The sequence below is a fragment of the Exophiala mesophila genome (assembly GCF_000836275.1).
Source record: "Exophiala mesophila strain CBS 40295 unplaced genomic scaffold supercont1.4, whole genome shotgun sequence".
NCBI classification, from domain to species: Eukaryota; Fungi; Ascomycota; class Eurotiomycetes; order Chaetothyriales; family Herpotrichiellaceae; genus Exophiala; species Exophiala mesophila.
Window position 1 is genome coordinate 3559694 of NW_015622507.1, and position 26165 is coordinate 3585858.

Consider the following 26165-nt stretch of genomic DNA (forward strand, 5'->3'; position numbering starts at 1 on the left):
GCTGTCTGGAACCAACATGATGTGAGGGAAGCTTAGTTGATTACACCTCACGTAAGTAAGGAGAGAGGATTGGTTATTTATCTTTATCATTGAGTGTGAGGTACCTGTGTCCGTTTTGCTGGCATTGGATGGTATGTGATGGCATTCAAGAGGTATAGGAGGGAAGATGTGACTTATGCAGATGCTATCAACAGCTGTACTTGCCTTGCTTAGGCGACGACGTCATCCCCCGGCGACAGCACGTGCGGCTCTTGCAGCCAAACGGGCAACCACGACTAAACTACCGTCCTCGTAGGCTTGCGTTTCTAGCCTCGATCTCCTCTGACACTTTTTACTCCACCGATCGGTCAATTGACGAGATGATTTCATCCATCCAGCCCGAGGGCCCCCCCCGGCAAACCAAGGTTAAACCTGGTGCCCTGTCACATCCATGGATCCTCGCTTCAACCATCACCGACGTCATCACTCTCCTGAAGAAATGCATACGATACCGCAACATCCAGGAAGAGGCTGTCTCTTATGGTCGTCTGATTAAACTCGTGGGGCCCGGAACATCCTCTTATTCACCAAAGGCTTTCAAACCATCTGTTGGTCCTGATCACTTTCACCCCGTACTCTATACTATTTCCTCCTACAGTGTCATGGCAGCTAACCCCCGAGAAGAGCAGACACCACGGCCGACCGACGAAGATACCACCCCTACAGAATCCTCGTCAATACAAATCACTACTCGCGATGATCTCAGTCTCTTATATCGTTTCGTCCGCACCATCATCAAACCCCTACGACCTAAACTCGCCAGCTCGTCCAACCAACAGCCTGGAGGTTCGATACGCTTGATCCCACCCCATAAAGAAGACCTTGAGGTTATTGAGTCCCAAGTGGAATCGGTCTGGCAGTACACCTACCAGACTAAATCGTCAGCAGCCTCGCCGCAAGGCCATGGCGCTCGTCCAGCACATCAGATCTATTATTTCCATGGTGGCGGTTTCCAGATGCGACCTTCTAACCAACACCGCGTTTTTTTACGTCGGCTGTCACGAGATTTGTACCGTCGATCCCAAACCCAGGTTCCAAATCGTCCGGAGCCACTCCTGACCCTCGTTTCGTATCCTTTAGCACCTCACTCGCCGGCACACAAGTCCCTTCCCATACTTCAAAAGTGGCTGTCGGCCACTCTCGACAACGCTGTTCAGTCTGGCGACAAAGTAACTCTAATGGGGGATTCATCTGGAGGAAACCTAGCCCTCAGTCTTGGGTTCTGGGCTTCAGAGCATTACAAGGTACCTTCGGCTGTGGCTCACTTTGATTCAGAACTCGGATCAAAAGAAGGTGTGCCCCGCAACACCCGTCCAAAGAAGTCTTCACCGCTGGTTTCCATTATCGCCATCAGTCCTGCTGTAGATCTCCGCAATATCAACCCCGAAATCCAACAGATGGATCGACTTGATCCGGTGCTGACGGCCAAACTCACTGGCGATGTGGGCCAGATCTGGTCAACGGGGAGTTCTTCGAAGAAGCCCTCCGACACGAAGCCAGACGACGCAAGCCTCCTCTCTGTGGATGATCCGCAGTTGTCTCCATTGTTGAACAGTGAAGATGCTTTTCGCGGCCTGGCGAGCAAGGATATCCAGATCCACGGCGTATTTGGGACATTCGATGTCCTTTCCCCTGACGCCAAATTGTTCATGCAGAAATGTGAGAGGTACGGAGTTCGAGGTAAATGGTTGGTATGGGAGGGTCAAATGCACTGTTTCCCTTTAACAGCGGGAAAGGGCATCAGGGGAATTAGGGAGGGAAGAGAGGGCTTGGAGTGGTTGGAAGATGTCATCATGGGGGATTGATGTTATCGTCTCCTACCCATCTTGTAAGAATAACAGGTGTTTATGAAGGATAGAATATAGCAGGCATGGCGTTGGTATGTGCGAGGATAGTGATATTAATTTAATTCGAGTTTGACACCTCCACAGGCTGCTGTCCAATTGACCCAGCCACGGAGTCCGGCTCAGTCTTCTGCTCCGGCTCATCCAACATCCCCTTCTCCCGCAACAGGAAAATCGCATCAATGATATTCTTCCGTCTCTCCTCCTCCTCTTTATCCACCATGACCTGAAACAAACCCTTCCTCCGCTCTGGTTTCGTCGCCACACCCGATTTCCCCTTTATAGTCTTCCCACCACGCCCACGAGTCCGTGACACTTCCTCATTCCTTTTCACTTGATCCAAGTCGTGCGAATATCGACAACTCGATCCAAAATGACATCGACCGCGTTGAACAAGGTTTTTGCATGGTCGACTGTTTCGGGTGAGGGCTTTTGTGGCGTCGGCGTCGGCATCGGAAGAGAGGGGGTTGGTGTGGCTAAGAAGACTGGGATCTTTGGTGCTGATGGTTTCAGGGGGTGCCTCGTTGTCGTCGTCGTTGTCATTATCGCCTGGATTTGATTCCAAGTCGGAGTCGGAGTCTGGATGTGATCCAATGAAGGAGGATATATCGAGATGGCCTTCGATTTCCGAGTCTGAGTCTGTGCCGGTGTCACTGTCTGATGAGCCGGACGATGAAGTTGCGTCTGGGTCGATGGCCGTATCTGGAATAGCTGATTGAGATGACACAGTGACCCCGTCCATCCCATTCGCTTCGGCCTGGGCTTGTGCTTGTGCTTGTGCCTGTTTCAATCTAACCTGCCTCAATGCCTCCTCAGCCCTTTTCAACGCTCGTTCTGCCTTTTCAGCCCTTCGCCGCAGTTTTTCAGCAGGTGAATCCACCACCTCGTTTTTAGGACCTGCGTTTGATGTACCTCCTCCTTCCTTAGATCCTGCTCCATTTGGTGCACCCTGTTTTTCAGCCACGGCTGCTTGTCTCGCTGACTGTCTCGCTTGTTTCTCTTCTTCATACTTTCGTTGTCTCTCAACCTTCTTCGCCTCTCGTTGCCGACGTTGTTCCTCTTTCTCTTCCAGCCATTTCTTCTTCTTTTCTTCTCGTTCTTTCTTTGCTGCTTCTGCTTTGGCTGCCGTGGGGAAATTCTTCCTTCGTTCGGCTATCCATGCTTGTATGTCGGCTGCCGTTCGTAGGGTTGCGACTCTTCCGTTATGGGTGAATGAATAGCCTTGTCCCTGGGAGGTGGAGTTGACGGTCGTGGAGAGATGGTGTTCTTCGTCTTCGTCTTCTGAAGATGAGGAGTCGCCAGGGAGGGAAGGGGTCAGGCCAAGGAGGTTCTTCTTTGCTGGTGGTTTGGTGGGTTGTGTGCTTTTGGTTGGAGTTGGCGTGTGGTCTGGTGGTGTTAGGATGGGTTTATTGGGAAGGAGGTGGGGGATTGTAGCGTTAAAACTGGGGACGGGAGGAGGCGCGAGGGGTCGAGGGCGAGCGTTCGGAGCGGGTGTGAACGCTGTGTTATGAGTGCGCTTCTGGGGGGGATATGAGTGAGTAGGTTGTGAATAGTTGTTATTGTTGTATGGACGACTAGAGGTGTTTTGGCCGTAATGTTGGGTGTGGTTGCGCCCTCCGCCTCCGCCTCGGTGATTTCCCCGACCGCCACCACGGTTGTGCCCTTGTCCTCGGAATGAATCACCACGCCATCCTCTGTAACCTCCTCTCCCACCTGTGAAATCGTTGTTCCGCTGTTGTGTCGGGTCTACTGTGGGTTTTGGTGGAGGCGGAGGTGGAGGAGGGAAAGTGAATGGCTGATTCGACATGGCCTCGGAGAAGGAAACGGTGACATTATTGCATTGTTCCGAGGTGTCTTTGCCGAATTAAAGTCTAGAGTACTTGGTCGCCAGAAGTTGTTGTGAATGTTCTGGATAAAAGTGTGCCTCAGGTTGAGGATGCGATTCAAAAATGTTGTTTGATGTCTGCGGGTGATTTGCAGGATTGGGGAACAAAGAATGTCACTAATAAGTTTTATCAAAGTGATTAGCTGTATGAGGCATCTTTGCCGCCCCTCGCGCCTCTGGATGGAGTGTCCGGGCTCCACAGGCGCTAAGTTTGATATTTTTCCACCGTTCAAGTCGCTCCAGGATATCAGCCCCTCTCGACCACGTTCGTACCGTACATATCAATACCTGGATCGATATGGCGTAAAGAACATTGCCCTATTCCAGAAATGCCTGGCCGATCAATCCTCGAGCAGCCGACGTCTCAGCGAGTACCCTGACCTGAGCCAATATGTTCATCCTGGTACGTTAAAAAAGAAGGATTCTGCAGTATTGCTCATTTGCGTGGCTGACAATGACTTTTTTCCTACAGACCACCATCTCAGATCTCGTGCAGATCCCTCCTCATGCGTTCAAAGATAATCAAATCACTCGAAATGATCTCGAGGACAGGATCAATGAGAAATACTCTAACAGGGTAGGAGACATGCACGAGCAAGCCTATCACTAGCTGACCTCAACTATTAGGTAATTCCCAAAGTTGGACTGTGTATATGTATGTACGATCTGCTCAAGGCGTCTGATGGGTTGATTGGCAATGGAAATGGCAACGTCAATGTCAACGGTAAGTAAAATCCATGACGAGACGCTGGTGCGGCCTTTTGAATACGAAGCTGACCAGGTCTTGACAGTGGAATTTCGCATGATGGTGTTTCGACCGTTCAAAGGCGAGGTCATTACAGGGATTGTGCACAAATGTACACCCAAAGGTATCTACGTGACGACACAATTCTTTGAAAACATCTTTGTACCTTCGGGCATGTTGTTTGAGGATTGTCAATAGTAAGAGACAATTGTCGAATGCCAGCGGATTGGGAATAGGAACTGACATTTGGCGCAGTAATGAGGCCGAGAAGGTGTGGGTGTGGAAAACTGAAGGCGAGGAATTCTTTTTCGATCCCAGTGTGATTGTCAATGTTCGAGTCGAAGCTGAGAAATGGCCGACCCTGATACAGAAGAACTCGAGTATTAAAGACTCGGATGAAGAAGACGAGACCTTGAACACTTCATATTCAATTCAGGCTGCGATGGATCAGGCTGGACTAGGTGGCGTTGAATGGTGGTGAGTAGGGCGTGTTACCTCTATCACCACCTGGACCATCCAAAGCTGGAATTATGATTGAATCAAACATGTCTATGAACATGACTGGAGTAATTCCTCTACCAACGTGAAAAGTGTTATCCGTGGCTAAGCGGGGTGGATATGTATCAAATCACCAAGCCCAGAGATGTAACAAAGGATCAAAAATGCATAGAAGGTGTCATTGATTGACTCATTGTCCTCGTAGGTTACACATAGGCACAACATCCCTGCCCTGGCATTACCAGTGCACGACCAAGCAGTGTCTGAATGGCATTGGTGTATTGGAGGCTGGAGGGGTCCAATGACTTTCATTTGTCATGATTCTATTATTCTATTTCCAAGCACAACATGACGCCCTTTTTGTTAAACCTTGTGCCTGTCAAAGCTCGGCGCCGTTGGATGACTGATCAACTGCCCATGTGTACAGGATCTGTAGGCAATGCATTAGGTACTCGTATGATGTCTGTACTTTGAGCCGCAGAAGGTTGGAGACTACGCCAGTGCCAGTGCCAGTGCCAGTGTCAGTGCGGGGTCTCAGGGTTCTTCCAAGGACCTGCTTAAGAATCTGCAAACCTCGACCTTTGGCGCCTAGCCATTAGTTAAAGCATCCCCCTAAAGCCCTGTTATGCAACTCAATACGGAGACTCTAAACCCCAATCCGCCAGTTAAATCGTCATCCAGGTTCAGCAGGTCCCAGGCCTAAGGTTCCTCTCCAAGCACGTCATCTTCATCTTGCCACTGTACGAGTGATTATAATGTATTCGACAATCATCTCATATCTTCACCACAAAACTCATTGTGACTGATTGCTTCACTCATTAAATCTCTCATCCTCTTCTTCTGTCGACATATTAAAGTACGCGTACGCTTCTCAGCGAGCAATTTGACTCGAGATTTTGAATAAAGACTCTCCACGGCCAAGGATTCAACGTCTGCGCCCTTGGGTTGGAGAAGTGGGAAAATCCACCACCACAACCACCACCACAACCACCACTCCACCTCCATCGCTCCTCGTATTCATCAGCTACTTGATTTCTAACGCCACCCTCCTCCAGCATCAACTTTTTTTCCCGCTTGTCTACCTCTCTCCTTCAACATCCACACCCGTTAAAATGACCGTCCCACTGTCGCCTCGTCCTCTCCGTCCAAATGAACGAATCCTCACCAACGACCAAGGAGGAATCGACACTCCAGCTCGGGCTCCATCTCCCGTTCACAATTTTGGCACCCTCGCCGTCCATGCAGGATCCCCACACGACCCCTCGACTGGAGCTGTAATTGAACCTCTTTCTCTGTCCACCACCTTTGCACAGACTGCTGTGGGCAAACCTGTCGGTCTCTACGAATACAGCCGTAGCTCCAACCCCAATCGCGACAATTTCGAGGAAGCCGTTGCTGCTCTGGAACATGCCCGGTTTGCCCTGGCATTTGCTTCAGGCTCAGCCACTACCGCCACCATCCTCCAGTCTCTAGCTGCTGGTTCTCATGTCATTTCCGTCTCAGATGTCTATGGAGGAACCCATCGCTATTTCACAAAGGTCGCTCTCGCTCATGGCGTTGAAGTCACCTTTTCCCCATCAATCGAACTAGACGTTGAGGAGCTGCTTCGCCCCCAGACTAAACTCATCTGGATTGAAAGCCCCTCCAATCCAACTCTCAGCCTCGTCGACATCCGCAAGATCGCCACGGTCGCCCACAAACATGGCATCCTTGTCGTTGTCGACAACACATTCTTATCTCCCTATGTCCAGAATCCACTCGATCATGGCGCCGACATTGTAATCCACTCCGTCACAAAATACATCAACGGCCACTCCGATGTAGTCATGGGCGTCGCCGCATTCAACTCTGACGAGCTCAAAGAGCGTCTCACCTTCTTACAAAACGCCATTGGAGCCGTCCCCTCACCATTCGACTGTTGGCTCGCCCATCGAGGCTTGAAGACTCTTCACTTGCGAGCTCGCGAGGCTAGCAAGAACGCACTCGAAGTCGCCACTGCCTTGGAAGCATCTCCCAACGTCATCGCCGTCAATTACCCCGGTTTGGCCTCTCACAAACAACGCGCTGTGGCTCTCAAACAACATCGCGACGGCTTGGGCGGCGGTATGCTCAGTTTCCGAATCAAGGGTGGCCATGCCGCCGCCGAGCGATTCTGTCAATCCACCAAAATCTTTACTCTGGCTGAAAGTCTCGGTGGCGTCGAAAGTCTTTGCGAAGTCCCCAGTGCCATGACTCACGCTGGCATTCCCCAGGAGCAACGCGAGGCCATTGGTGTCTTTGACGATCTCATCCGACTTAGCTGTGGTGTAGAAGATGCGGCTGATTTGAGAAAGGATGTTCTGCAGGCTGTGGAAAAGGCTGTCGTCGGTCCTAAAATCACAAATGGTCTCAATGGTGTTGTTGCGGATCGGTTCAACAAGAATGGCCATCCTCCTACCAAATGAAAACCGTTCGGGCAGATGACGACATCTTAAATGACCTATTCTCATCTACGAATGACTGGTCTCACGGAAGAGAAACAAACAGACTACGAGACTATCTATGACATGTCCCCGTCATACCATACCATACACCTTGGAACCGCGACTCTTGACACCCGACATTGGCGCCAAGTTACTGGCTCAGAGTTCCATCATTCATACCCAAATCACACAGAATTGAAACACATACCTATCTTCGTCTGTTCACGACCTAAGCGATCAAATACAAGGACAATACGGGTGTCATGGGGTTTCTCAGCGAAGGAACTCGCTGTACTGTCTTTGTAACAGATCAAAACAAAACAAATAATAGATTTCGAGAGAAATGTTGATGTTGATGTTTATGGGCTGCTTTCCCATATTGGTCGGTTTAGGAGGATCATAGAAATCAATACGATGGATCTTCACTTCACATCACTTCACTTTGGGTATTGTGTGTTGTAATTCCGCTTTTATCCCTACCTCAATGTAGTTCCCTGGTAAATCATGGATGGGTTCTTGGTTTGGTGGATAGATACCACCAAAAATGGAAAAAGAAACCAAATGATACAATTCATTCCGAGATGCGGGACGGGGGTATATCTATCAACGCTGAAATGACGCCATGCTAGACGCCATGCTATGTAACATGTGCTACAATTCATCCAAACGCCTCAATCTAGGGTCATCATCACGGGGTATCTGTCCAGAAGAGACATCCACATGCTCATCATGATCGCCTCCGACACCCTTAGTACCAGCGGCTGCATCCAACGATCCCGATCCCGGAACCTCAACCGTTCGATTCGCAAGATGCCTCTTTGCAGCAATCGCACGCATAAGTTCCCTCACATCGTCGGGCATATGGAAATTCAAAGTCTGCCTTGTCGGAACATCATCCACATCGACATCGACATCGACATCGACACCCGTCGCCACCACATGAGGATGAGGAGGAGTAGTCGACCGCATGGTCATGGCCGAAACCACATCTCTCGCATCATCCGCCCACCACGACTTGGACAAAGCCAGAACCAGAACCACACCCACAAACAAAGCCAACGACCAACGCATAAACCCACTTACATGTCTCCATCTCTCACGATCACGTTCTTCTCTCGCCTCCAAATTCTGCAAGATGATCCTCGCATTTTCAAGACGAGCTTCCAATTCCTCAGCTTTAGCTCCGACTCGATCGCCTCTTTCTTTCAACATACGACCTTTTTCGGCTCTTTTGTCCATTCCCTCGTGAAAAGCTGCGATTCTTCTTCGTGCATCGCTTTCCATTCGCTGCGTTTCTTTGTCGAAATTGTGGATCATGACTTCTGTTTGTCGGCTGAGGCTCTGGAAGGATGTGATGGTTCCGACGAGGCTGTTGACTTTTTCCAAGAGGTTGTAATACCCGTAATCCAAGCGGCGTGTGATTTCTACTCCTGTGCTGGTGATTTGTCCGATTCGTGACCGGAGTTCTTCTTCGGCTTCTGCGATCTCGACGTCTCGTTGCTCGATTTCATGTTTCTTGACGTGGAGACGTTTGGCAAATTTGGCGGCGTCGCCGCGCGCCATTATTTCTGAAACCGTGCTGGGTCGGCGTGTGAGGCCTGCGTCGGCCTGTTGGGAGTCGTTCAGGGTTTGGTTGCGTGCTTGTGTGTTGCTTCGAGTTAGCAGGTCGAACCTGCCGCCAGATGCAAAGTCGGCCATTGAGGTGTCACTAGGTCCAAAGGCGTCGCGTGCTTGGTATTGTTGGTATTGTTGGTGGTGCTGGTGGCTGGCACGTTCGGCGTTGAGGCCTGCGACGAGATGTGGCAGACCGTCCCTCGACTTTCCTCGTGGCTTATGTGCATGTGCTTCGGATTGTGTCGAACGGTGGCCGCGTCGGTGACGTTCATGTTTGCTGCTGCGTTCAGATATCTGGCTTTTGGAGTTGATGGATGAATGTGAATGTGAGAGTGTATGTTGGTGGTGACGGTGACTGGAGCCTGGAAGGTGAAGGCGTGGCAATCTCTCTGCGCTTTTCTCTATGGCCGAAGCGGCCGAGGCGACTGGACCAGTAAGGATGGTGCGGGTTTTGGAGTGTTCATGGGAGGAGGGAGGAAGATATGACTTCGACCTTGAATGTGTTGGCCGTAACGTGTTAACTGGTTCATTGGTCGCTCTGCCATCCTGCGACTCTGATTGCTCTTGCAATACTGATGGCGCTGGATTGGTTTGAGATCGTGAACGGGTGAGGTACGGCCGCGAGTAGCTGTGCCCCGCCTGCGCCTGCGCCAACAACATATGACTGTCGAGCATTGGGAGTGCCGGCACTAGTAGGTACAAATAAGAAGAGACACTGGCATGGTGCGAGGTTGTCGACTATGAAACAATGAAACGGTGGAGGAACCAGGGCTGGTTGGAGATGTGACGTGACGTGATGTGAATATTGGGCTGTTTCCCCAGCCTTGTCACGTGCACTTGCATCAACTTACAACAAGCATCCACCATCACTGCTTGTAAAGGTCGCTGATCCCCACAGCTTGCAATACTGTTGAGTGTCCAATATGTCTTTGAGTTGTAGCTTGGATAGCGAGAGTGATGTTCGACGTCGCCGCCTACGGCATCATCTCTTGTCCCTGCAAGCAACTACAGTGAAGCTATGTATGAACAAAATCCAACGTCTGTTAGTCAGCCCGAGACTTCTAACCCTCCAACTCCGACGGAACATTCATTCGGGTCGAAGGAATTACTCTCCTATACTCAACACAATCATCGCTTCATGTCTCACAGATTCCGGCGCCCATGGTGCCAGGCTCTAGCGTTCCCAATGCTGGTGGTCTGTGTCCTGACTTTGCCATGCTCGAATAGGATAATCGTTGCAACCAAAGATTGACGGGGACTCTGTCTGATCAAACAATCAGAAAAGACCCTGCCGGCAATCGTCTCAAGTCTTACACAATCAGTACTCAGCACCAGCTTCGTCGTCGACCTCCAGGCTGTCGCTAGCAACCTCTTCATAATCCTTCTCCAAGGCAGCGAGATCTTCTCGAGCCTCGGAGAATTCACCTTCCTCCATGCCCTCTCCGACGTACCAATGAACGAAGGCACGCTTGGAATACATGAGGTCGAACTTGTGGTCAAGTCGGCTCCAGGCTTCGGCAATTGCAGTGGTGTTGGATAACATGCTGACTGATCGATCAACGCGTGCCAACTCACCGCCGGGAACAGGCATGGCTATAACACATGTTAGTATTGGCACAAAAAGGGTGACACTCGAGTACATACGTGGCTGGTAGTTGATGCCAACTTTGAAGCCGGTAGGACACCAGTCAACTAGATGGAAGCTGGACTTGGCTTTCAGAGAAGCAATAGCGGCATTGGTGTCCCGAGGAACAACATCGCCACGGTAGAGAAGAGCGACGGCCATGTATTTTCCGTTGCGTGGATCGCAAACCACCATTTGGTTGTTAGGCTCGAAACATTGGAGGGTCAGATCGTGCACCTTGAAGCTCTCGTGAGAAGATCGCTTGGCTGACACCACTGGTGCGTAGCTGATGAGCGGGTAGTGGATGCGAGGGTAGGGAACCAAGTTGGTTTGGAACTCGTTCAAGTCAACGTTCAGGGCGCCGTCGAAACGCAGGCTGGAGGTGACTGAGGAGACCACCTGGGCGATCAGACGATTGAGGTGTTCATAATCTGGTCGTGGAATGTCGAGACTACGGCGGCAAATGTCGTAGACGGCTTCGTTGTCGACGAGGAAAGTGCAGTCGGCGTGTTCGATAGTACTATGGGTGGAAAGAACGGCATTGTAGGGCTCAACGACCGATGACGAGACCTGTGGAGCGGGATAGACGGCGAACTCGAGCTTGCACTTCTTTCCGTAGTCGACTGAGAGTCTCTCGAGGAGGAGGGCGCCGAAGCCTGAACCAGTACCACCACCAAAAGAGTGAAAGATCAAGAAACCTTGAAGCGAAGTGCAGTTGTCTATAAAGCGTTAACAAATGCCGTTTAGGCAAAGACGCGGTCACACCATACCGGCAACTTTGCGAATTTTGTCCAGGACATCATCAACCAACTCTTTGCCAATGGTATAATGACCACGAGCATAATTGTTTGCAGCATCTTCCTTGCCACTGATCAAGAGCTCTGGGTGGAAGAGTTGACGGTATTTGCCGGTACGGATTTCATCGATAGGGGAGGGGTCGAGATCGACGAAGATGGAACGAGGAACATGCTTGTCTCCACTAGTTTCGTTGAAGAATGTCTCGTAAGAACCAGGATCGCCGACGTTGGCTTCAGGGTCGGGGCGGCCATCAGCCTTGAGGCCGTGCTCGAGGAGATATCTTGACGGAGAATTAGTGCGGGCTGGATTAGAAATAGCGGTGGGCGCGTCAGTCAATCACTTACAACTCCCAGGCAGCGTTGCCCAATTGGGTGCCGGCCTGTCCGATGTGCAGGTGACATACCTATATCGAGGTGTCAGTAGGCTGAAGATGATGGATTCTCGTGACAAAACACGACTTTCGTCAATGTGGTGGGATATGGGGCAGGCAGTGATTTGTTGATGTGGGCGAGAAACCGTGGCGGGGCAGAGCACAACACGGGGTTCGGAAGAGAGGACTGGCTTACTTCTCCACGCATCTTGGTGTTTGTGTAAGATGATTCTCGAGAGATGGAGGGATTGACGGAGTTCGCTCTTGGACGAAGAAAAATGTCGAATTGACGGAGATGAAATGTGGACAAGCCTGTTGGTTGTTGTGCGCGAGAACTCGAAGGGGAACAACGAAAGGTGCAGGTGCAGGTGCAGGCTGCAAGTTCTAGGTTAGGAAGGAACGAAGCAGGGTTATCGATTCGCGATTGGCGCGTGCCAAACAAATGTCGGTAAACAAGCGCCAAGACAAAGCCCTCGGTCAGGTTGGGAAGGAGGCAAAGGAAAGGAAGCCTTGTGCACGTGTCTGGTTGAGATCACGTGTGGTAGCACAGTGTTATCACGTGACTATACAAGCCTTGCTGAGAATTGACATGAATGGCACACTCATATATTGGGCACCGATTGCCATTCTAATGTCTGGAGTAGATAACAAGCAGGTACGGTTTTGAGCTCAGCATGTGTATGTATTATGATCAGCACCGTGTCCAAGCCTATAAAAGTCGCATGTCTCTTGATCGAGGAAGATAGCCGACCACAATTTGTGGGATAAATAATATCTATATCGAAGGAGACATACTTGATGCCACGTGGGATCTCTAAGTTTTAATCTCAGAAGACACTTGAAGCATTTACCTTGATTTGACAATGAACGTTACTCCTACTTTCAGATGATCTCCGGAAAAGAAAAGAAATCACGGTTGCGTCTCTGATCATCATTTTGTGTAACAAGGGAAGAGGCATGTGGTATTGTGCTACTTATATCATATTTTGTACAGACCCAGCATTATTCTTCTGTGTAATCTTGAATCTTCACATGCTTGACTTGTCTCGTTGAGAAAAGGGGAAGTAGCTGGTGCCCTGGGCCTGCTCAATATGGGGCCAAACCTGGAGAGGCTGCTTGGCTTGTTGCAGCGGCACAGCCTACAGAATGGAGCAAAAAGCTGCGAGATTGAAGATCTGTGAATCGTCATGTGCGTGTTTCGAAATTTGCATGAAAGATAAGCTCATTATCCAGGTTCTAGGCGTGTAGATGAAAATGAAATGAAACAGAGACCTCGGCGTTGAGGCAATCAGATCAATGCTACTTTGTACAGAATGCGTAGACTGGTTGTATGGCAGTAGATACATTCATATTTGTGCAAAAAGGCATATAAGCGGATGTAACAAGTTTTCTGACCCATCATACGCGTCGTCGTGCGCGTTCATCGTGCCACACCTACTCTGTGACCACAAAAGTTGGCACAAACTGAGAACGTTATGTATGTTTAGGACTACATTATACTGACGAATCTCGATGTGACAAGACTCAAGAGAAGCCAACATGCTCGAGGAGCCATTCACCAACAATTAATTGGACGAGAGAGATTTCGTCGGCAGCCGGTGCGGTGCCAGGGCCCACGGGTGCCTGTGGTTGTGAAACAGCGTCGCCAAGTAGCGCTGACAGGCTTCAAGTTGCCTCCGGAGGTTCCCCTCTCGGCCTTCTGTACCCAAAGTTGGACACCTATCATAACCCATCCAGGGGCACACAGGAGTAAAATGTTGCTTGGAAGCCGTTGAGTTGTTGGCTCTGGCAGCAACCGAGGGACTCTGGGGCCTTAATTCAACCTGATCATGCCAATTATGGGTTCGAGGTCAGTGTTTGGTGGCGCCTCGGGCGTCCTCCCCGGCGTTCTTTCATTCCCACCAACCCACCAAAACGACGCCTTCTGCGTCACCCCTGCCCTGTTCCCCACCCATTCTTACCCATTTTTCCCCCACTTGGTCGACTCGGCGGTTACTCACCCATGGCGATCCATGCCAATCCATGTTTCTCGGGTCACAATAGTCCTCGCCTGTACCAAAAGCCGCATGCTTGTTTTCTCGTCGGGCCTGTCAGTCAAATTTTAGTCGTGAACGGTGTCTCACGCTAGCCAGTGACCTTATCTACATTTTCTGAGGAGGAGAGAAGCCATGCACGCCATGTTCGATTCTCCAAACCGCGTCCCATTGTACCTACAGTACTTGTAACGCATAGACCCCAACATCGACCAATATGGATAAATTCTGGCTCTTGATTTCGCCCCGCCCTTGGCTGTGCTCGTAGGAGACCCTCTTGATGGCCAGGGGTTTTCATGGCGTTTGGAAGTGATCCAACGAGATTCGACGGTCAATGGAGACTGAAACACGCGGACTTGGGGACCCCGACGTCATTGCTAAGAATTCATAAAATTTGCTACGGAGTACACGGCAGTGACGCTCAATTCATCGGTCCTTTGGTCTCCGTTCTCAGTGGTTCCTTCCCCCAGGGTGAGTTTGTGTGAACCCCGTCGCTCTTTCCTCTCCCAACGACCATCAGAGTTTGCATCGACTCCTGCTGCTTCAGATATGAAGATGGTGGCACCTTCCCGTCAGAGTGACCTCCCCTCTTGGCATGTAGATACCCTTCGTTGATCCTTTTCCTTCCCCTATCATCCTACTTCCAATATATTCACGTCCCCAGTCGCTCATTTCTGTCTCCAACCAACTTGCAACTGGTCCTGGACCATTCCTCCTTCAATATGGAGCGTTCCAACTCGGAGGCGGTCCGTAACCACCTTCATACTGCTCCTACGGAACCGTTTCCTCCCCATGACCATATGGACCCCGAGTCCCTCCATACTCGCCTCCAGGCCGAGTCCGATCGAGCAGATGACTCGGACACGCTCCGTCCAAGTGCTTCCCAGGCACGCGAGGAAGCCTCCAGACTCGAAGACGAACTTGCCGTGCAGAGGGCAGAACGGCTGACCTCAATAGCCGAAGAAGAGGCAGAGGGTCGGGCATCCTTACACATGTCCCGTTCCAGAGGCGGAGAACCTGTCGACGAATTCGATATTGCTACCAATCCCATTCACGAACGAGCTGCCATCTACAACCCTCCGGAAAACCCAAGCAGCAAGCTCGGCAGGTTTTTTAAAAACGTCCATCAATCCTCATTCCTTGTCCGCTACTTCACCTACATCGTTCCCGTCGCCTTGGTCTTGTTGATTCCCATCTTGATAGCAAGATTTGCTCCTATTGCGTCTGGAGCCAATGTTGGTGGCGTCCATCTGTTGTGGTTTTGTATCTGGCTCGAGATTGTTTGGCTTACCTTGTGGGCCGCCAGAATTGTTGCGCGACTCATCCCCTATCCGTTTGGTCTGGTTGCGGGCCTTTTCACCAACAACGCCAAAAAATGGCGTGATATGGGTAAAGCCCTCGAAGTTCCCGCCACCCTGTTTTTCTGGTGGCTTGGTATTGAGGTTTCCTTCCTCCCGACCATGACAAACCACATGGTTGAAGGAGGTACGCGGGACTGGCAACGAAACACTAACATAGTTTTCATCTCCATCTTTGTCGGTACCACCATCAACTTCGCTGAGAAGATTATCATCCAACTCATCGCCATCTCGTTCCACCTCCGCACTTATGCAGACCGCATCGAAATCAACAAATTTCAGATTGGCAGTCTGACCAAACTGTATATCTACTCCAAGACCAAAATCGCCATGGAAGATGCCGAGTTCGAAGATCGACCCTCGGGAACTGCTTCTGGTACTCGTACACCAGCCATATACGCCGAGAAGGCTCAGGACGCAGTCAATCGCGCCTTTGCAAAAGTCGGCGACGTGGCCGGCACGGTCGCGGGTGATTTCACCGGGAAGAAAATTGCCAAGAGTGGACATCCCGCTCAAGTCATTCTCACTCTCTTGCACAGCACCTCTGGGTCACAAGTCCTGGCCCGTCGCTTGTATCGAACCTTTGTCCGAGAAGGCAGCGAGACGGTGTCTTCGGAAGACCTTAGGTATGCTTTCGACAACGACGACGAAGCCGAAGCTGCTTTTACCATGTTCGACAAGGATCTCAATGGAGACATTTCCATGGAAGAGTTGGAAAATGTTTGCGCCGAGATTGGAAAGGAACGCAAGAGTATCACCGCCTCCCTCAAAGATCTCGATTCAGTCGTCTCCAAACTAGATGGTGTGCTATTCTTTGTGGTCTGCGTCATCACCATCTTGGTCTTTATTTCGCTCATCTCCACCTCGGCTGCTGGGGTCTTGACGTCTGCCGGGTCGGCGGTCCTGGCATTGTCGTGGCTGTTTAGTGCAACAGCGCAGGAGTTTCTTCAGTCTTGCATCTTTGTATTTGTTAAACATCCTTTTGATGTGGGAGACAGGGTGACAATCTACGGTTCAACTGGAAACATGATGCGTGGGGATGACTATTTCGTCAAGGAGATCGCCCTGTTATACACCGAGTTCAAAAAGATGGAGGGTCACGTGGTCCAAGCCCCTAACAGTTACCTCAACACGCTCTTTGTGCTCAACATGCGCCGGTCTGGAGCCCTGGCGGAGGCAGTCCCCATCAATATCAAGTTCGGAACCACGCTGCAACAAATCGAAGGTCTGCGGAATGAATTGCTGGATTTTGTTCGAGAAGAGAAGCGAGAGTATGGTAACAACATTCTCACCGAACTCCGCGAGGTGGAGAAGGTGTATTCTCTGACGTTGAACGTGGTCTTTTTCTACAAGTCGAATTGGCAGAATGAGTTGCTACGTCTTCAACGTCGAAACAAATTCATCTGTGCATTGATGGTGGCTCTCCAAAACCAGGGCATCGAGGGACCACAGACCAACCAGGCCGGTTGGCGTGCAGACATGCCTTTCTTCTTGTCTGGTTATCCTCCACCAGGTCAGAACCCGGGGCAGCCCGACGTCTACGGAGGTCCTGCCCCTGTCGAAGCAACCCCTACAACACCGTCACTTTCTCATCCGTCGATATTGAGACGGAGAGCTCCCCGTGCGAGAGGCGAGTCCATCTCATCCATCGCTAAGCGCGTGGACTTTTCGCTGGGATCCCGGGACGCAGGCACCGTCGATTCTTTTTCAGACGTTTACGACGGCCGTCAACGACCGGTGTATGAAGACGTCATCAAGGAGTCTAACGAGTCGGCACAAGCTTCGAGAAGGGCATCGCAAGAACGGGAGGCCAATGAAAGAAGGTCCATCGAAAGACGGTCGACATCACAAGATCACACGATGATGAGTGGAATCCTGCGCCGATCTACAGATCGAGCAACCAGCCGGAGTGGACGAGGCAACAGTATTGTCTAAGTTTGGCCCAGGGCGCCCGAGCTTGAAATGAAGAGGGCTTTGCTGTGCTCGCAACTTGCGTTTTGTACATGACCAACTTGAAGTGCGGCTTGAAAAAATGTGTTGGACATGAAGCGCTCAAGCCAACCATTTGAGTCGGATTTGGACAAGTTTGGGTCGACGACACTATAGACAGATAGACAGGGGCTTCAACAGAGCCTTTAGATTAAACGACTTAATGACATTAGATCTGATTCTTTTTTCCCAAACCTACTAGATGACCGAAAGGTGCACGAACGTGGACGAGATGAGTGCAAGCACGAGATGTCGAGATTGTATGGATATTTCCACGCCATCAATATAGCAAGCTAAGATAGAAGCACAGTAATATGAGCGAAGGGAGCCATTCTTGATACCCTCTCAAACTCCATTCATCCAAAATTCATCGAAAGCCTCCCATGTCACATCATGTCGTGTTAAGAGGAACATGTCGAAACAAGCTCGATGATGGAGTTCCGCCACACCATTCTGTAGCATAAGGTAACTATACCCAATCGTTAAAGGCATTGCCCGCCCGTTTACAAGCCCGTATCCTCAGCATCCTCCACCTTTGCCTTCTTTCCATTCTCATTATCCTCGACTTCGTCCACAAATCCAACTTTCCGCTTCCCCTTGGACCCAGAACCATTCAAGTCCTCACTGGTAGTAGTTGTTGGAGCTGGAGTCGACGCAGCAGATCCCACACCACTATCTCCTCCATTGGCTGGACCTGTTGTTGTTCCTTTCGCCTTTTTCCTTTTGACCAAACCACTCAAATCATTCGCCGTTTCCGAAACTTGAGCGAGTTTCTCCTTCTTCTCAGCCTCGGTACCGCCTCCTCCAAGAATACTACCCAAAACCCCAGAAATCTGTTCCCTGACCATCTGTGATTCCGTCTCAGCCTTGACATTGACAGGCGGTTTGCGAAGTTCGGCTAATCGAACCTCCATTTCTGATATCATGTCTTGAACATCCTCGATCTGAGCCATGGCTTTATCTTTCTGATGACCAGCGTCGAGTTTCTCCAACTCGGCTTTTTCCTTGGTCACTCTGAGTTTGCAGCATTCAATCGCCTTCTCTTGTTGACTGACGGCTTCGTTTCGAATCTTCCAATCGACTTCAAGGTCACCGAACGGATTTCCATCTTCGTCGCGTTGTTGGCTTTGCGAACTGAATTCAAGAGCCAGACTTAATTTATAGTGGCATTCAGCCAGGATGCTGGATTCTGGTTTCTCGAGTTCTTCATTGAGTGCCAAACATGCGGTGAGATCAGTCACTGCAGAAGAATACTTTTCGCCCTCGAGATTGACTTCGGCTTGCAGGTCGTAAATATCGGCAACTCGCGATTTGAGGTTTCTAACCTCGGGTGTGAGATCTATGGACGCGACGTATTTGCCCTTGTCTGACTCTGCGAGTTTGGATTCTTGTGTTTGATCGAGTTTTCGGAGGTAGAGGACACGCGCGAGATCGAGTAATTCGTAGGCGGTGGCGAAGTCGTCTTCTTCTTCCTCTTGGGTTTCCGGGTCTTCTTCTTCATCACTTTCGTCGCTGTCCCAACCGACATCATCGCCTGAGATTTGGAAGAGAGGTCTGTCGGCGGATGTGGATGCGGGTTCTGAAGACTCTGTGGGTTTGATGTCTGACTCGGGGACTACGTCTCCTACGTTCGGAAGCGCGTCGGCTGCAGGAGCAGAGGATGCCGCAGCATGTGAACTTGAACTTTGTCCATTGCTGGATGATGATCCCTGCCCATTTGAAATTTCCTTCTTTTTCCGAGGCGCCTTCTTTCCCTTGTTGCTCGATAGCTGCGCAGACGCAGCTGTGCCGCCTAGAACGGAACTGGTCTGCTGAGCGAGGAAGTAGAGACATTTGCCGTACGAATACAATAGATCGGCATTTTCCAGGGCCATTTCGCCATTGATTTCATCTTGTAGTTCGGCTGCTTGAGAGTAGAATTCGGCTGCTTCCGAATAATGCTTGACGGCGTATTCAGCAGTGGCCTTGGCTATCAATTCTGCGAGTTGGTCTTGTGGCGACGACGATTCGGTGGTCGGTTGATCGACGTCGGTAGCAGTTGCGACTGGTGGATCTGCTCCTCCGCTCTCGGCGGGAGTAGACATGGTGAGAAAATAGCGATCGAGAGGATGTGCTGTTCTAGCAGGTTGACAGTCTGAATGCGATGCGAGATGATGGTCGCCTTATCATGAATTTAGAGACTGGAGAAACCGAATCGAAGTCAGAATTGATGAATTGCAACGAGAATCAAAAGTGGTCGGCAGATCTTCGGCAATAATAGAAACGCGTCACGTCTGCAACTGCGCGGAACGCGTCACCGTCAGCGCGTCCCGCGATTCAATTAAACAAGACGACAGACGACAGACGACAAACGACAAACTACCACACACGCCATTCACTCCTAATAGACTTCAAATCCATCACGAGACTCAGTTCTATACAGACTTGAACTCCTTCTCACGTTGTCTCAAATCCAGCATCATGTCCTCCAAGTAATGATCCTCCCAGTCTGCTAAACATTTCCCCCTCCCACAATAAAAATGGCAGAACCAATATCAACTCCCAGACTTCCACCACCACAACGCATAGCCCACACGTCAGGTCCAGGGTCTAAAGATCAATTACTCTCCTCAAGTCCCGCCTTTGGGACACCCGCATATCCAATCCAACCACGACAAAGACCCATATCTAGACTTCCATTCGCACCTCAAACACACACAACCACCACTTCAAACAACAATGCTCCTACAGTCCTGCCCATTCTCCTCCCTCCTCAGACCTTACGGCCGGTCGCTTTCAGAACCCTCACCAAGAAACATAACCTGACCTTGACCTCTTCAGGTCTTGGGGTACTATCCACCTTTGTGGGGAAACACTGTGGGAGTGCATGGCGAGAAGATGGACTGGCAGAACGAGTACTGGACGAGATTGCAAAGTCATGGAAACGGATTGGTGGTGGTCTGATTGTCGAGGATGGACCAGACAAGAAATTGTCCAACCTACTCAAAACGTTTGAGCCGTGCATGTCTGGTGGTCGTCTGGATACAGGCAAATTATCACGACAGAACAGTTCAGTCGGATCTTTATCTCGGTCAAGTTCATTCAATCTTCGTCCTGAGATCAGTCGAGACGATAGCCAGACGAGTCTGGGGATATCTGGATTGACTGTTCAAGAACCAGGCGAAATTGACGACCACAGCGATCCCACAACCCTCGATCCAAGGTCTTACCTCAAAGTTGTATCTGCCTTTGACCAACCGCGTTTGACATACTCGACCTCGAAAAAGACAGTCGAGAGAGTCTCAGGACCACCGACCCTTCTCTCGGCGACACAGAACAAGACAGCCATGTTCAGAAATCGTTATCACTTGATCCACCAACGATTGATGCGAAATGAATCTTTCCAAGCGCCAGCATTCTCGAGCTCGAAACGGAAACCAGCTCTCATCCACTCTGGTAGTAGCGCTGCATCACTCCAACAAGCCTACAAAATCACTCCCATCTCCAACCTCCTCGGCCGGTCCGGCTCCTTCCACCTCCTTCTAGGCATGCTCGTCCACTCAGCAGCCGGCGATCTGGCCCTCACCGACCTCTCAGGAAGCGTAGTGCTAGACATGTCGACAACAAGACCCATCCCAGAAGATGGAGCCTGGTACTGCCCTGGCATGATCGTCCTCGTCGAAGGCCGCTATCTAGAAGACGGTTCCAACAACTCTAACCTAGGCACTGCAGCCGGCATAGGAGGTCAAATCAAAGGATCTTTCGTCGCAGAGACCATGGCCGGACCACCTGCCGAAAGACGAAGTCTCACCCTAGGTCTATCAGCACAAGCGGACAAGGAAAACCTCGCTGCCAGCGTCGGCGCAGGATTTGGCTGGGTGGATTTCCTCGGCGTGGGCAGTGAGAAAGCACTCGGTGCACAGATGCGACGCATTCAAAGACGAATCCTCAAATCAACACCCCAGACAATGCCACCCGCGATCGAACACGACCAGGATCAAGACCACCATGAAGAAGAAATCCAAGTCCAACTCCCCCGAACCAAAATCGCCATTGTCGCCGAATGCACACTCGACAATCCACGCACACTTGAAGGCATACGCGCCATCTTAAGCAGCTACGCCAACGCCAGCACCGACGAAATCGACTACCCACTATCCATCATCCTAATGGGCAATTTCATCTCTGCCGCAAGCATGGCCGGCTCCACCAAAGGCGGCGGCAGCGTCGAATATAAAGAATACTTTGACGGCCTTGCATCCGTCATGAGTGAATTCCCGAATCTTCTCGCCACCAGCACCTTTGTCTTTGTTCCTGGTGACAATGATCCATGGGCAAGTAGTTTCAGCGCCGGGGGGGCCACCGTGCTCCCTCGACAAGGTGTGCCGGAGATTTTCACCTCGAGAATTCGAAGGGCATTTGCGGCGGCGAATACGGAATTGGGCAGGAAGGAGAGGAATAAGGATCTAGGAGAGGCGGTTTGGGCGACTAACCCGGCGAGATTGACTATGTTTGGGCCGGTGGAGGAATTGGTTTTGTTTCGAGATGATATTACGGGTCGGTTTCGGAGGAATGCGGTTTCGTTTGCGAAACTTGATGAGGATGACGAGGATGAGGAGGGGGAAACTGGTCATCAGAATGGTTCTCATTCTCAATCACAAGCAGAAGTCACGGACACGTTTGTCGAAGATATGGCTCTTGATGCCGACGACGGTGTGACGACCACGGGTCTCGACGCCATGGTACATGAAGCCACGTCGCACGTTCCAACGACGAGTACCACCACCACGACGAGTAATAGCTCAACGAACTCCGCTCGCAAGTTGATCAAGACCGTCCTCGATCAATCCCATCTTGCGCCATTTTCACACTCGATCAGGCCGATCTTTTGGGATCATGCGGCTTCGCTGTCACTGTACCCGCTGCCTACGGCGTTGGTGCTGGCTGATGCTGATACGCCGTCATTTGCCATCTCGTATGAAGGTTGTCATGTCATGAATCCAGGTCGAGTGGTTGACGAGGATGGAGTCGGCTCGAGAAGGGGTTTGGCTCGATGGGTCGAGTATGATGCTGTGGCGAGGAGAGGAGAGCTGAGAGAGGTGAGGTTTTGATGTTGGATGCAAATAAATGACTCTAGATGTCAACCAAGGGAGTAGGCGGTAGGTACTATGTAGGGAGGGAGGGGAGTTGGCCATCTAAGAGACTGAATTTAATGCGATAGGATGAAGTGAATGAAACGATGATCAAATTGGAAATCATGCAAGGAATTGCATTGTACCACCTCAGGCATGAGTAACATTGAAACAGACAAATAGAGGGCTTGCATCGCAAAAGTCATCCTCACACACACCAACGGTGTCATTTCCCATTACTTTATTCTGTTAGAAACTTCGCAGCCGCTCCAGTCTCTGGGCGACAGCGTCAATGACTGCACTTTCACGTTCCACCATACTCATAACTTCCGCAATCTTCTCCTTTTGGAGTCTGTTAGACACCTGGACACCAAGCCCTGAGCCGGTCATATTATCAGCAAATGATCCTGGACCGATAGACGCTCGAGAGCGGGAGAATGTTGCCGAGGCCGAGAGAGAAGAGGTACTCTGGTCGAGACCAGAAGCTTGCTGCTGTTCCTGTTCTTGCAGCACCCGAGCTTCGCTTGACAGGTCGGTGGCAAGTTGTTTGACCTGTGGCACATTGATCAGTAAAGGCATGAAACAAGAACAGATGACAAGTTTCGAACTCACTGTATCGAATCGGACACCTAAGCTAGACGCATTTGTCACCCTTGCTTCTTGCAGCCCTTCATCACCATCAACGTCATCAATCCCCACCGTTCGGCCCAAAGTATTCACTTCTTCAATCCAGGCCTTTTCCTTGACCGTTAACTCCCTGTTTGTCGAGGTCGCTCGTCCAACCTTCCTCCTGAGCTCCTCGTACCTGCTTACCAAGGCCTTCTGTCGGTCTTTGGCTTCTTGAATTCTCTCTTCATGTGTCTTTCGTGGTTTAGGATGACCTTGTTCGTCTTCTTCTTCGCTGGATTGGAGATTTTGCAAACGTTGAGCAAGGTCGGTCATTTGTTTGACTTGGTCACCCAGTTCTTCTTGGAGACGCTGGCATTTCCGGAACAGCTCCGAAGCTGCCTTTTCGAGCTCGGCGGATTGAACACTAAACATACGGTGGGAAGCAGTCATGATCTCAAGGATCGCAGGTGAAAGACGCATAGGACTTTCGACGATTGCTCTTTTCAAATTTTGGGGCAGGCGTTGGCGGAGGTTTTCTAGATGCTGAAATTGGTTGGCGTAGAAGATGTGAGCAGGGGCATATGGCGATCGCGATGGGATATTTTCAATCTCGGATGTCGGAGGCAGATCTGAAGGGCCTCGCGACAAACGTCCAGTCAATCGGAAGGGGGATGAGGTTGTGAGTTCGGGAGATGGTGGACCAGTTGAAAAGGCTCGAAGATGGTCTTGATCGAAAGAGACAGCATGCGCCGAGGTTGGAGTGGAGCTCAAAAGGAAGTAGCCCAGGCCTGTGTCATCAATGATCGTAGGAGCCGAAAGATGTTGCGACGGCTGTGGGTCGACATTGAGGATGCTTGCGGTATATGCAACTTGGCCTTGTGCGGTTGTTTCGATTCTTGTCTTGAAGCCAGGATCTATAGGCTCGTTACCATTCAGTTCACCTGCCAAGCGATTGACCCAATCATTTAGTGAGATAGAATGGATCTGGTTGGTCGTTGCGGCGAAGAGGCAGTAATTGTGTACGACGTCGACCGTAAAGGTCGGCCAGGAAGGAGAAGTGGTTGAATCTTTGGTGATTTGAAAATTGTCGATCAATGTCAATTCTCGGGGTTCTGTGGAGGGTAGACTAAAAACGCTGCGACCTTTCTTGGGTAGCCACTGGCCTGACACACCATCGAGGTCAATTGCAAGCCAGACGTGGCTTTGGGTTGTTGCGATGGCAATAGTTGTAAAAGGAACCCCTGAAGATAGCGGTCGGTCGTAGTCTACATAGTCTTCCTCACCGGCCCAGAACTCTTGTTCGTCAAGCTTTGCAGGAAAGACGAAGATGTCTGATATGTCAATATCGTTATCATCATCGTCAGCGGGCTGGACAGAGAAAGGACCTTGAAGTCGAGGAATGGCACTAGGGTTATGGGGCCGGTGGCAGGCCTCGTGCGGACTGAGAGAGTCTGGGGATTCCACGATAAGAAGGCTTTCACTGTCGATTTCTTGAACCCACTCAAGTTGCTGATTTGCGGCGCGTCGTTCATCAGAGTTCAAGTCCTGGGGATCGAGCGAAGCGACCTGAGCGACCGCACTAGTCGACAAGGACGGAATGGTTGTTTCAGTAGGACGCCACGTTGAGGGGAGCAGAGGACACAAGGCATAGAGATCTCCATTTCTTGTGGCCACCCATAGTGTCATGCTTGCCCAAGCATCTTCATCTTCCCGGCCTCGGCCCCCAAAAACAGCAGATGAAATATCCATGTCGAAATCGTCGACAGAAAACCCACGACTCTTTCCAAAGCCAGAAGGACTGAAGTCATCATCGCATGAGACACCATCAGCGAGTTTGCGAAGATCGATGGCGAGGGCCGGTGTTTCGAATGACCATTTGTTCGAGCGATCGATCTCCCATACTCGAACGGCGGCCTCGGCGGTTATCGTGACAAGGCAGTCGGTGGAGGGGGTGGAGGAGGCAAGAGGGTGCCACAGGACAGAGGCGAGGGGAGACTCTGGGATCACATGGATGGTCGGGCCAAGTTGATAGGTTTTGAGCTTGAGGGGGGAGCGATCTGATTCGGAGAGTCTAGAAGAGGCAGGCAACACGGCAAGGTGAACGGTGTGCTCTGTGGAGATTGCGAGAAAGGAGCCCGAAGGAGAGACTGCAATGTGACGAATCTGGTAGTAGATTGAGACATCGAGAAGGCGGTACGACTGAGCCTGTTCCGATTGTTTAACTGTTGGCGAAATCGCAGAGCCAGAGCGCGAGTTGGCGGTGTCTTCCCAATTGTCCCGAACAGTAGTCAAATCTGCCCATCTGATTTTATTTCCAACTACTGTAAAGACTTCTGTGCCCCTGCTGGCGAGGAGTCTGCGAGGCCCCTGATAGTCTGTAGATGGAGGAGAACCAAGGTACGAGGATCGTTTAGAGGGAGAGGCGGGAGATTGAGGAGCAGGATCAGTAAAGATGCGGGCACCAGGAGAAGGTCGTGAGAGCCAAGGTGGAGTGTAACCTATGACCTTGGGCATGTTGAGAGATGGAGCAAGGGCTGGAGGGGGATGATAGGAAGATTACGGCGACATGAGGAGAAGAGATGATGCAGAAAAGGTCAGCCCTTGGGTGTGAGTAGAAGAGGTGGAAGATGAGTTGACGTTTGTGTTTGTGTTGTGGATTTGGATTTGGATTTTGTCTGTAGATGTGAATTGAACTTTGGGAAGTCGCGCCTCAGTCTCACGTGGGCGGGCGTGGGCGTGGGCGCGTAAGGCTGTGCACCAAAAAGCATCGCCGCTTTAAAGTCCACCTCCTATCTACTCGCCCACTCAGCTGTCCGCTCCTTTTCTTCGAGGACTTCATCCATCCTTCTCCTTTGTTGGTACACGAACTTAGAGGAAGGGGCTAGTCTAGTATAAGGGGATGAACGGGAGTTTTATACATTTCTCGAACCGCTTAAGGACTCTAAACGCTCTAAAGGCTTTGGGAGCTTCTCCTAGATTTTTAGAGCCCGAGATGGCTTTTTGATATGGTGTTAATCGAGTTAATTCTTTTTGAGAGTCATGTCGCGCTCTCCCGCACGATTCTGTCGAGTTCTCTCGGCAGCCTCCTTCTGGTTCTTGGTCTTGCCGCTGCCCTTATAGCGATCGTCCAGACTGCTTAAATTCCAGAAGAGAGATGACTTTTCTTGCCACGGGTCAGCTTGTTCG

At 50.8% G+C, this 26165-nt stretch overlaps 10 protein-coding genes across 11 annotated transcripts; 5 read left to right on the forward strand and 5 right to left on the reverse strand.

Annotated features, from left to right (window-relative positions):
* Positions 1-382: 382 nt before the first annotated feature.
* Positions 383-1879, forward strand: PV10_06379 (uncharacterized protein). Its single transcript, XM_016371169.1, has 2 exons — positions 383-611; positions 664-1879. The coding sequence occupies exon 2, from the start codon at positions 996-998 to the stop codon at positions 1842-1844; it is 849 nt and encodes a 282-aa protein (XP_016223462.1). The 5' UTR covers positions 383-611; positions 664-995; the 3' UTR covers positions 1845-1879.
* A 3-nt stretch (positions 1880-1882) lies between these two features.
* Positions 1883-3834, reverse strand: PV10_06380 (uncharacterized protein). The gene has a single exon (XM_016371170.1). The coding sequence runs from the start codon at positions 3688-3690 to the stop codon at positions 1945-1947; it is 1746 nt and encodes a 581-aa protein (XP_016223463.1). The 5' UTR covers positions 3691-3834; the 3' UTR covers positions 1883-1944.
* A 184-nt stretch (positions 3835-4018) lies between these two features.
* PV10_06381 (DNA-directed RNA polymerase) lies at positions 4019-5200 on the forward strand. The gene is made up of 5 exons (XM_016371171.1): positions 4019-4171; positions 4241-4345; positions 4396-4492; positions 4560-4710; positions 4769-5200. The coding sequence occupies exons 1-5, from the start codon at positions 4160-4162 to the stop codon at positions 4992-4994; spliced, it is 591 nt and encodes a 196-aa protein (XP_016223464.1). The 5' UTR covers positions 4019-4159; the 3' UTR covers positions 4995-5200.
* Positions 5201-5790: 590 nt separating this feature from the next.
* Positions 5791-7986, forward strand: PV10_06382 (uncharacterized protein). The gene has a single exon (XM_016371172.1). It carries the CDS (start codon positions 6124-6126, stop codon positions 7453-7455), a length of 1332 nt encoding a protein of 443 aa, XP_016223465.1. The 5' UTR covers positions 5791-6123; the 3' UTR covers positions 7456-7986.
* Positions 7987-8124: 138 nt separating this feature from the next.
* PV10_06383 (uncharacterized protein) lies at positions 8125-9828 on the reverse strand (the record flags this gene model as incomplete). Its single annotated transcript, XM_016371173.1, has 1 exon — positions 8125-9828. Exon 1 carries the CDS (start codon positions 9760-9762, stop codon positions 8125-8127), a length of 1638 nt encoding a protein of 545 aa, XP_016223466.1. The 5' UTR covers positions 9763-9828.
* A 167-nt stretch (positions 9829-9995) lies between these two features.
* Positions 9996-12271, reverse strand: PV10_06384. Of its 2 annotated transcripts, XM_016371175.1 has the most exons (6): positions 12076-12271; positions 11854-11912; positions 11482-11789; positions 10732-11430; positions 10402-10680; positions 9996-10351 (listed from the first exon to the last, which is right to left on the reverse strand). In XM_016371175.1, exons 1-5 carry the CDS (start codon positions 12085-12087, stop codon positions 10406-10408), a joined length of 1353 nt encoding a protein of 450 aa, XP_016223468.1. In that variant the 5' UTR covers positions 12088-12271; the 3' UTR covers positions 9996-10351; positions 10402-10405. The 2 variants fall into 2 exon arrangements, with proteins under 2 accessions (XP_016223468.1, XP_016223467.1); XM_016371174.1 differs by having other exon boundaries at positions 9996-10680.
* Positions 12272-14634: 2363 nt separating this feature from the next.
* PV10_06385 (uncharacterized protein) lies at positions 14635-17298 on the forward strand (the record flags this gene model as incomplete). The annotated part of the gene is made up of 1 exon (XM_016371176.1): positions 14635-17298. One exon carries the CDS (start codon positions 14635-14637, stop codon positions 17203-17205), a length of 2571 nt encoding a protein of 856 aa, XP_016223469.1. The 3' UTR covers positions 17206-17298.
* A 342-nt stretch (positions 17299-17640) lies between these two features.
* PV10_06386 (uncharacterized protein) lies at positions 17641-19436 on the reverse strand. Its single transcript, XM_016371177.1, has one exon. The coding sequence runs from the start codon at positions 19341-19343 to the stop codon at positions 17763-17765; it is 1581 nt and encodes a 526-aa protein (XP_016223470.1). The 5' UTR covers positions 19344-19436; the 3' UTR covers positions 17641-17762.
* Positions 19437-19765: 329 nt separating this feature from the next.
* PV10_06387 (uncharacterized protein) lies at positions 19766-22357 on the forward strand. Its single transcript, XM_016371178.1, has one exon. It carries the CDS (start codon positions 19779-19781, stop codon positions 22347-22349), a length of 2571 nt encoding a protein of 856 aa, XP_016223471.1. The 5' UTR covers positions 19766-19778; the 3' UTR covers positions 22350-22357.
* A 157-nt stretch (positions 22358-22514) lies between these two features.
* PV10_06388 (uncharacterized protein) lies at positions 22515-25613 on the reverse strand. Its single transcript, XM_016371179.1, has 2 exons — positions 22983-25613; positions 22515-22922 (listed from the first exon to the last, which is right to left on the reverse strand). The coding sequence occupies exons 1-2, from the start codon at positions 25491-25493 to the stop codon at positions 22620-22622; spliced, it is 2814 nt and encodes a 937-aa protein (XP_016223472.1). The 5' UTR covers positions 25494-25613; the 3' UTR covers positions 22515-22619.
* Positions 25614-26165: the final 552 nt, after the last annotated feature.

Bases quoted from the DNA above. Each gene is read 5' to 3' on its own strand.
- PV10_06379 (XM_016371169.1), top strand. From the start codon at position 996: ATGCGACCTTCTAACCAACACCGCGTTTTTTTACGTCGGCTGTCACGA.
- PV10_06380 (XM_016371170.1), bottom strand. From the start codon at position 3,690: ATGTCGAATCAGCCATTCACTTTCCCTCCTCCACCTCCGCCTCCACCA.
- PV10_06381 (XM_016371171.1), top strand. The intron at 4,493-4,559 runs GTAAGTAAAATC...AGGTCTTGACAG, and splicing joins TGGCAACGTCAATGTCAACG to TGGAATTTCGCATGATGGTG. The intron at 4,711-4,768 runs GTAAGAGACAAT...CATTTGGCGCAG, and splicing joins TTGTTTGAGGATTGTCAATA to TAATGAGGCCGAGAAGGTGT.
- PV10_06382 (XM_016371172.1), top strand. From the start codon at position 6,124: ATGACCGTCCCACTGTCGCCTCGTCCTCTCCGTCCAAATGAACGAATC.
- PV10_06384 (XM_016371175.1), bottom strand. The intron at 11,790-11,853 runs GTAAGTGATTGA...TTCTCCGTCAAG, and splicing joins GGCAACGCTGCCTGGGAGTT to ATATCTCCTCGAGCACGGCC. The intron at 11,431-11,481 runs GTATGGTGTGAC...AACGCTTTATAG, and splicing joins CAAAATTCGCAAAGTTGCCG to ACAACTGCACTTCGCTTCAA.
- PV10_06386 (XM_016371177.1), bottom strand. From the start codon at position 19,343: ATGTCTACTCCCGCCGAGAGCGGAGGAGCAGATCCACCAGTCGCAACT.
- PV10_06387 (XM_016371178.1), top strand. From the start codon at position 19,779: ATGGCAGAACCAATATCAACTCCCAGACTTCCACCACCACAACGCATA.
- PV10_06388 (XM_016371179.1), bottom strand. From the start codon at position 25,493: ATGCCCAAGGTCATAGGTTACACTCCACCTTGGCTCTCACGACCTTCT. The intron at 22,923-22,982 runs GTGAGTTCGAAA...AATGTGCCACAG, and splicing joins TAGGTGTCCGATTCGATACA to GTCAAACAACTTGCCACCGA.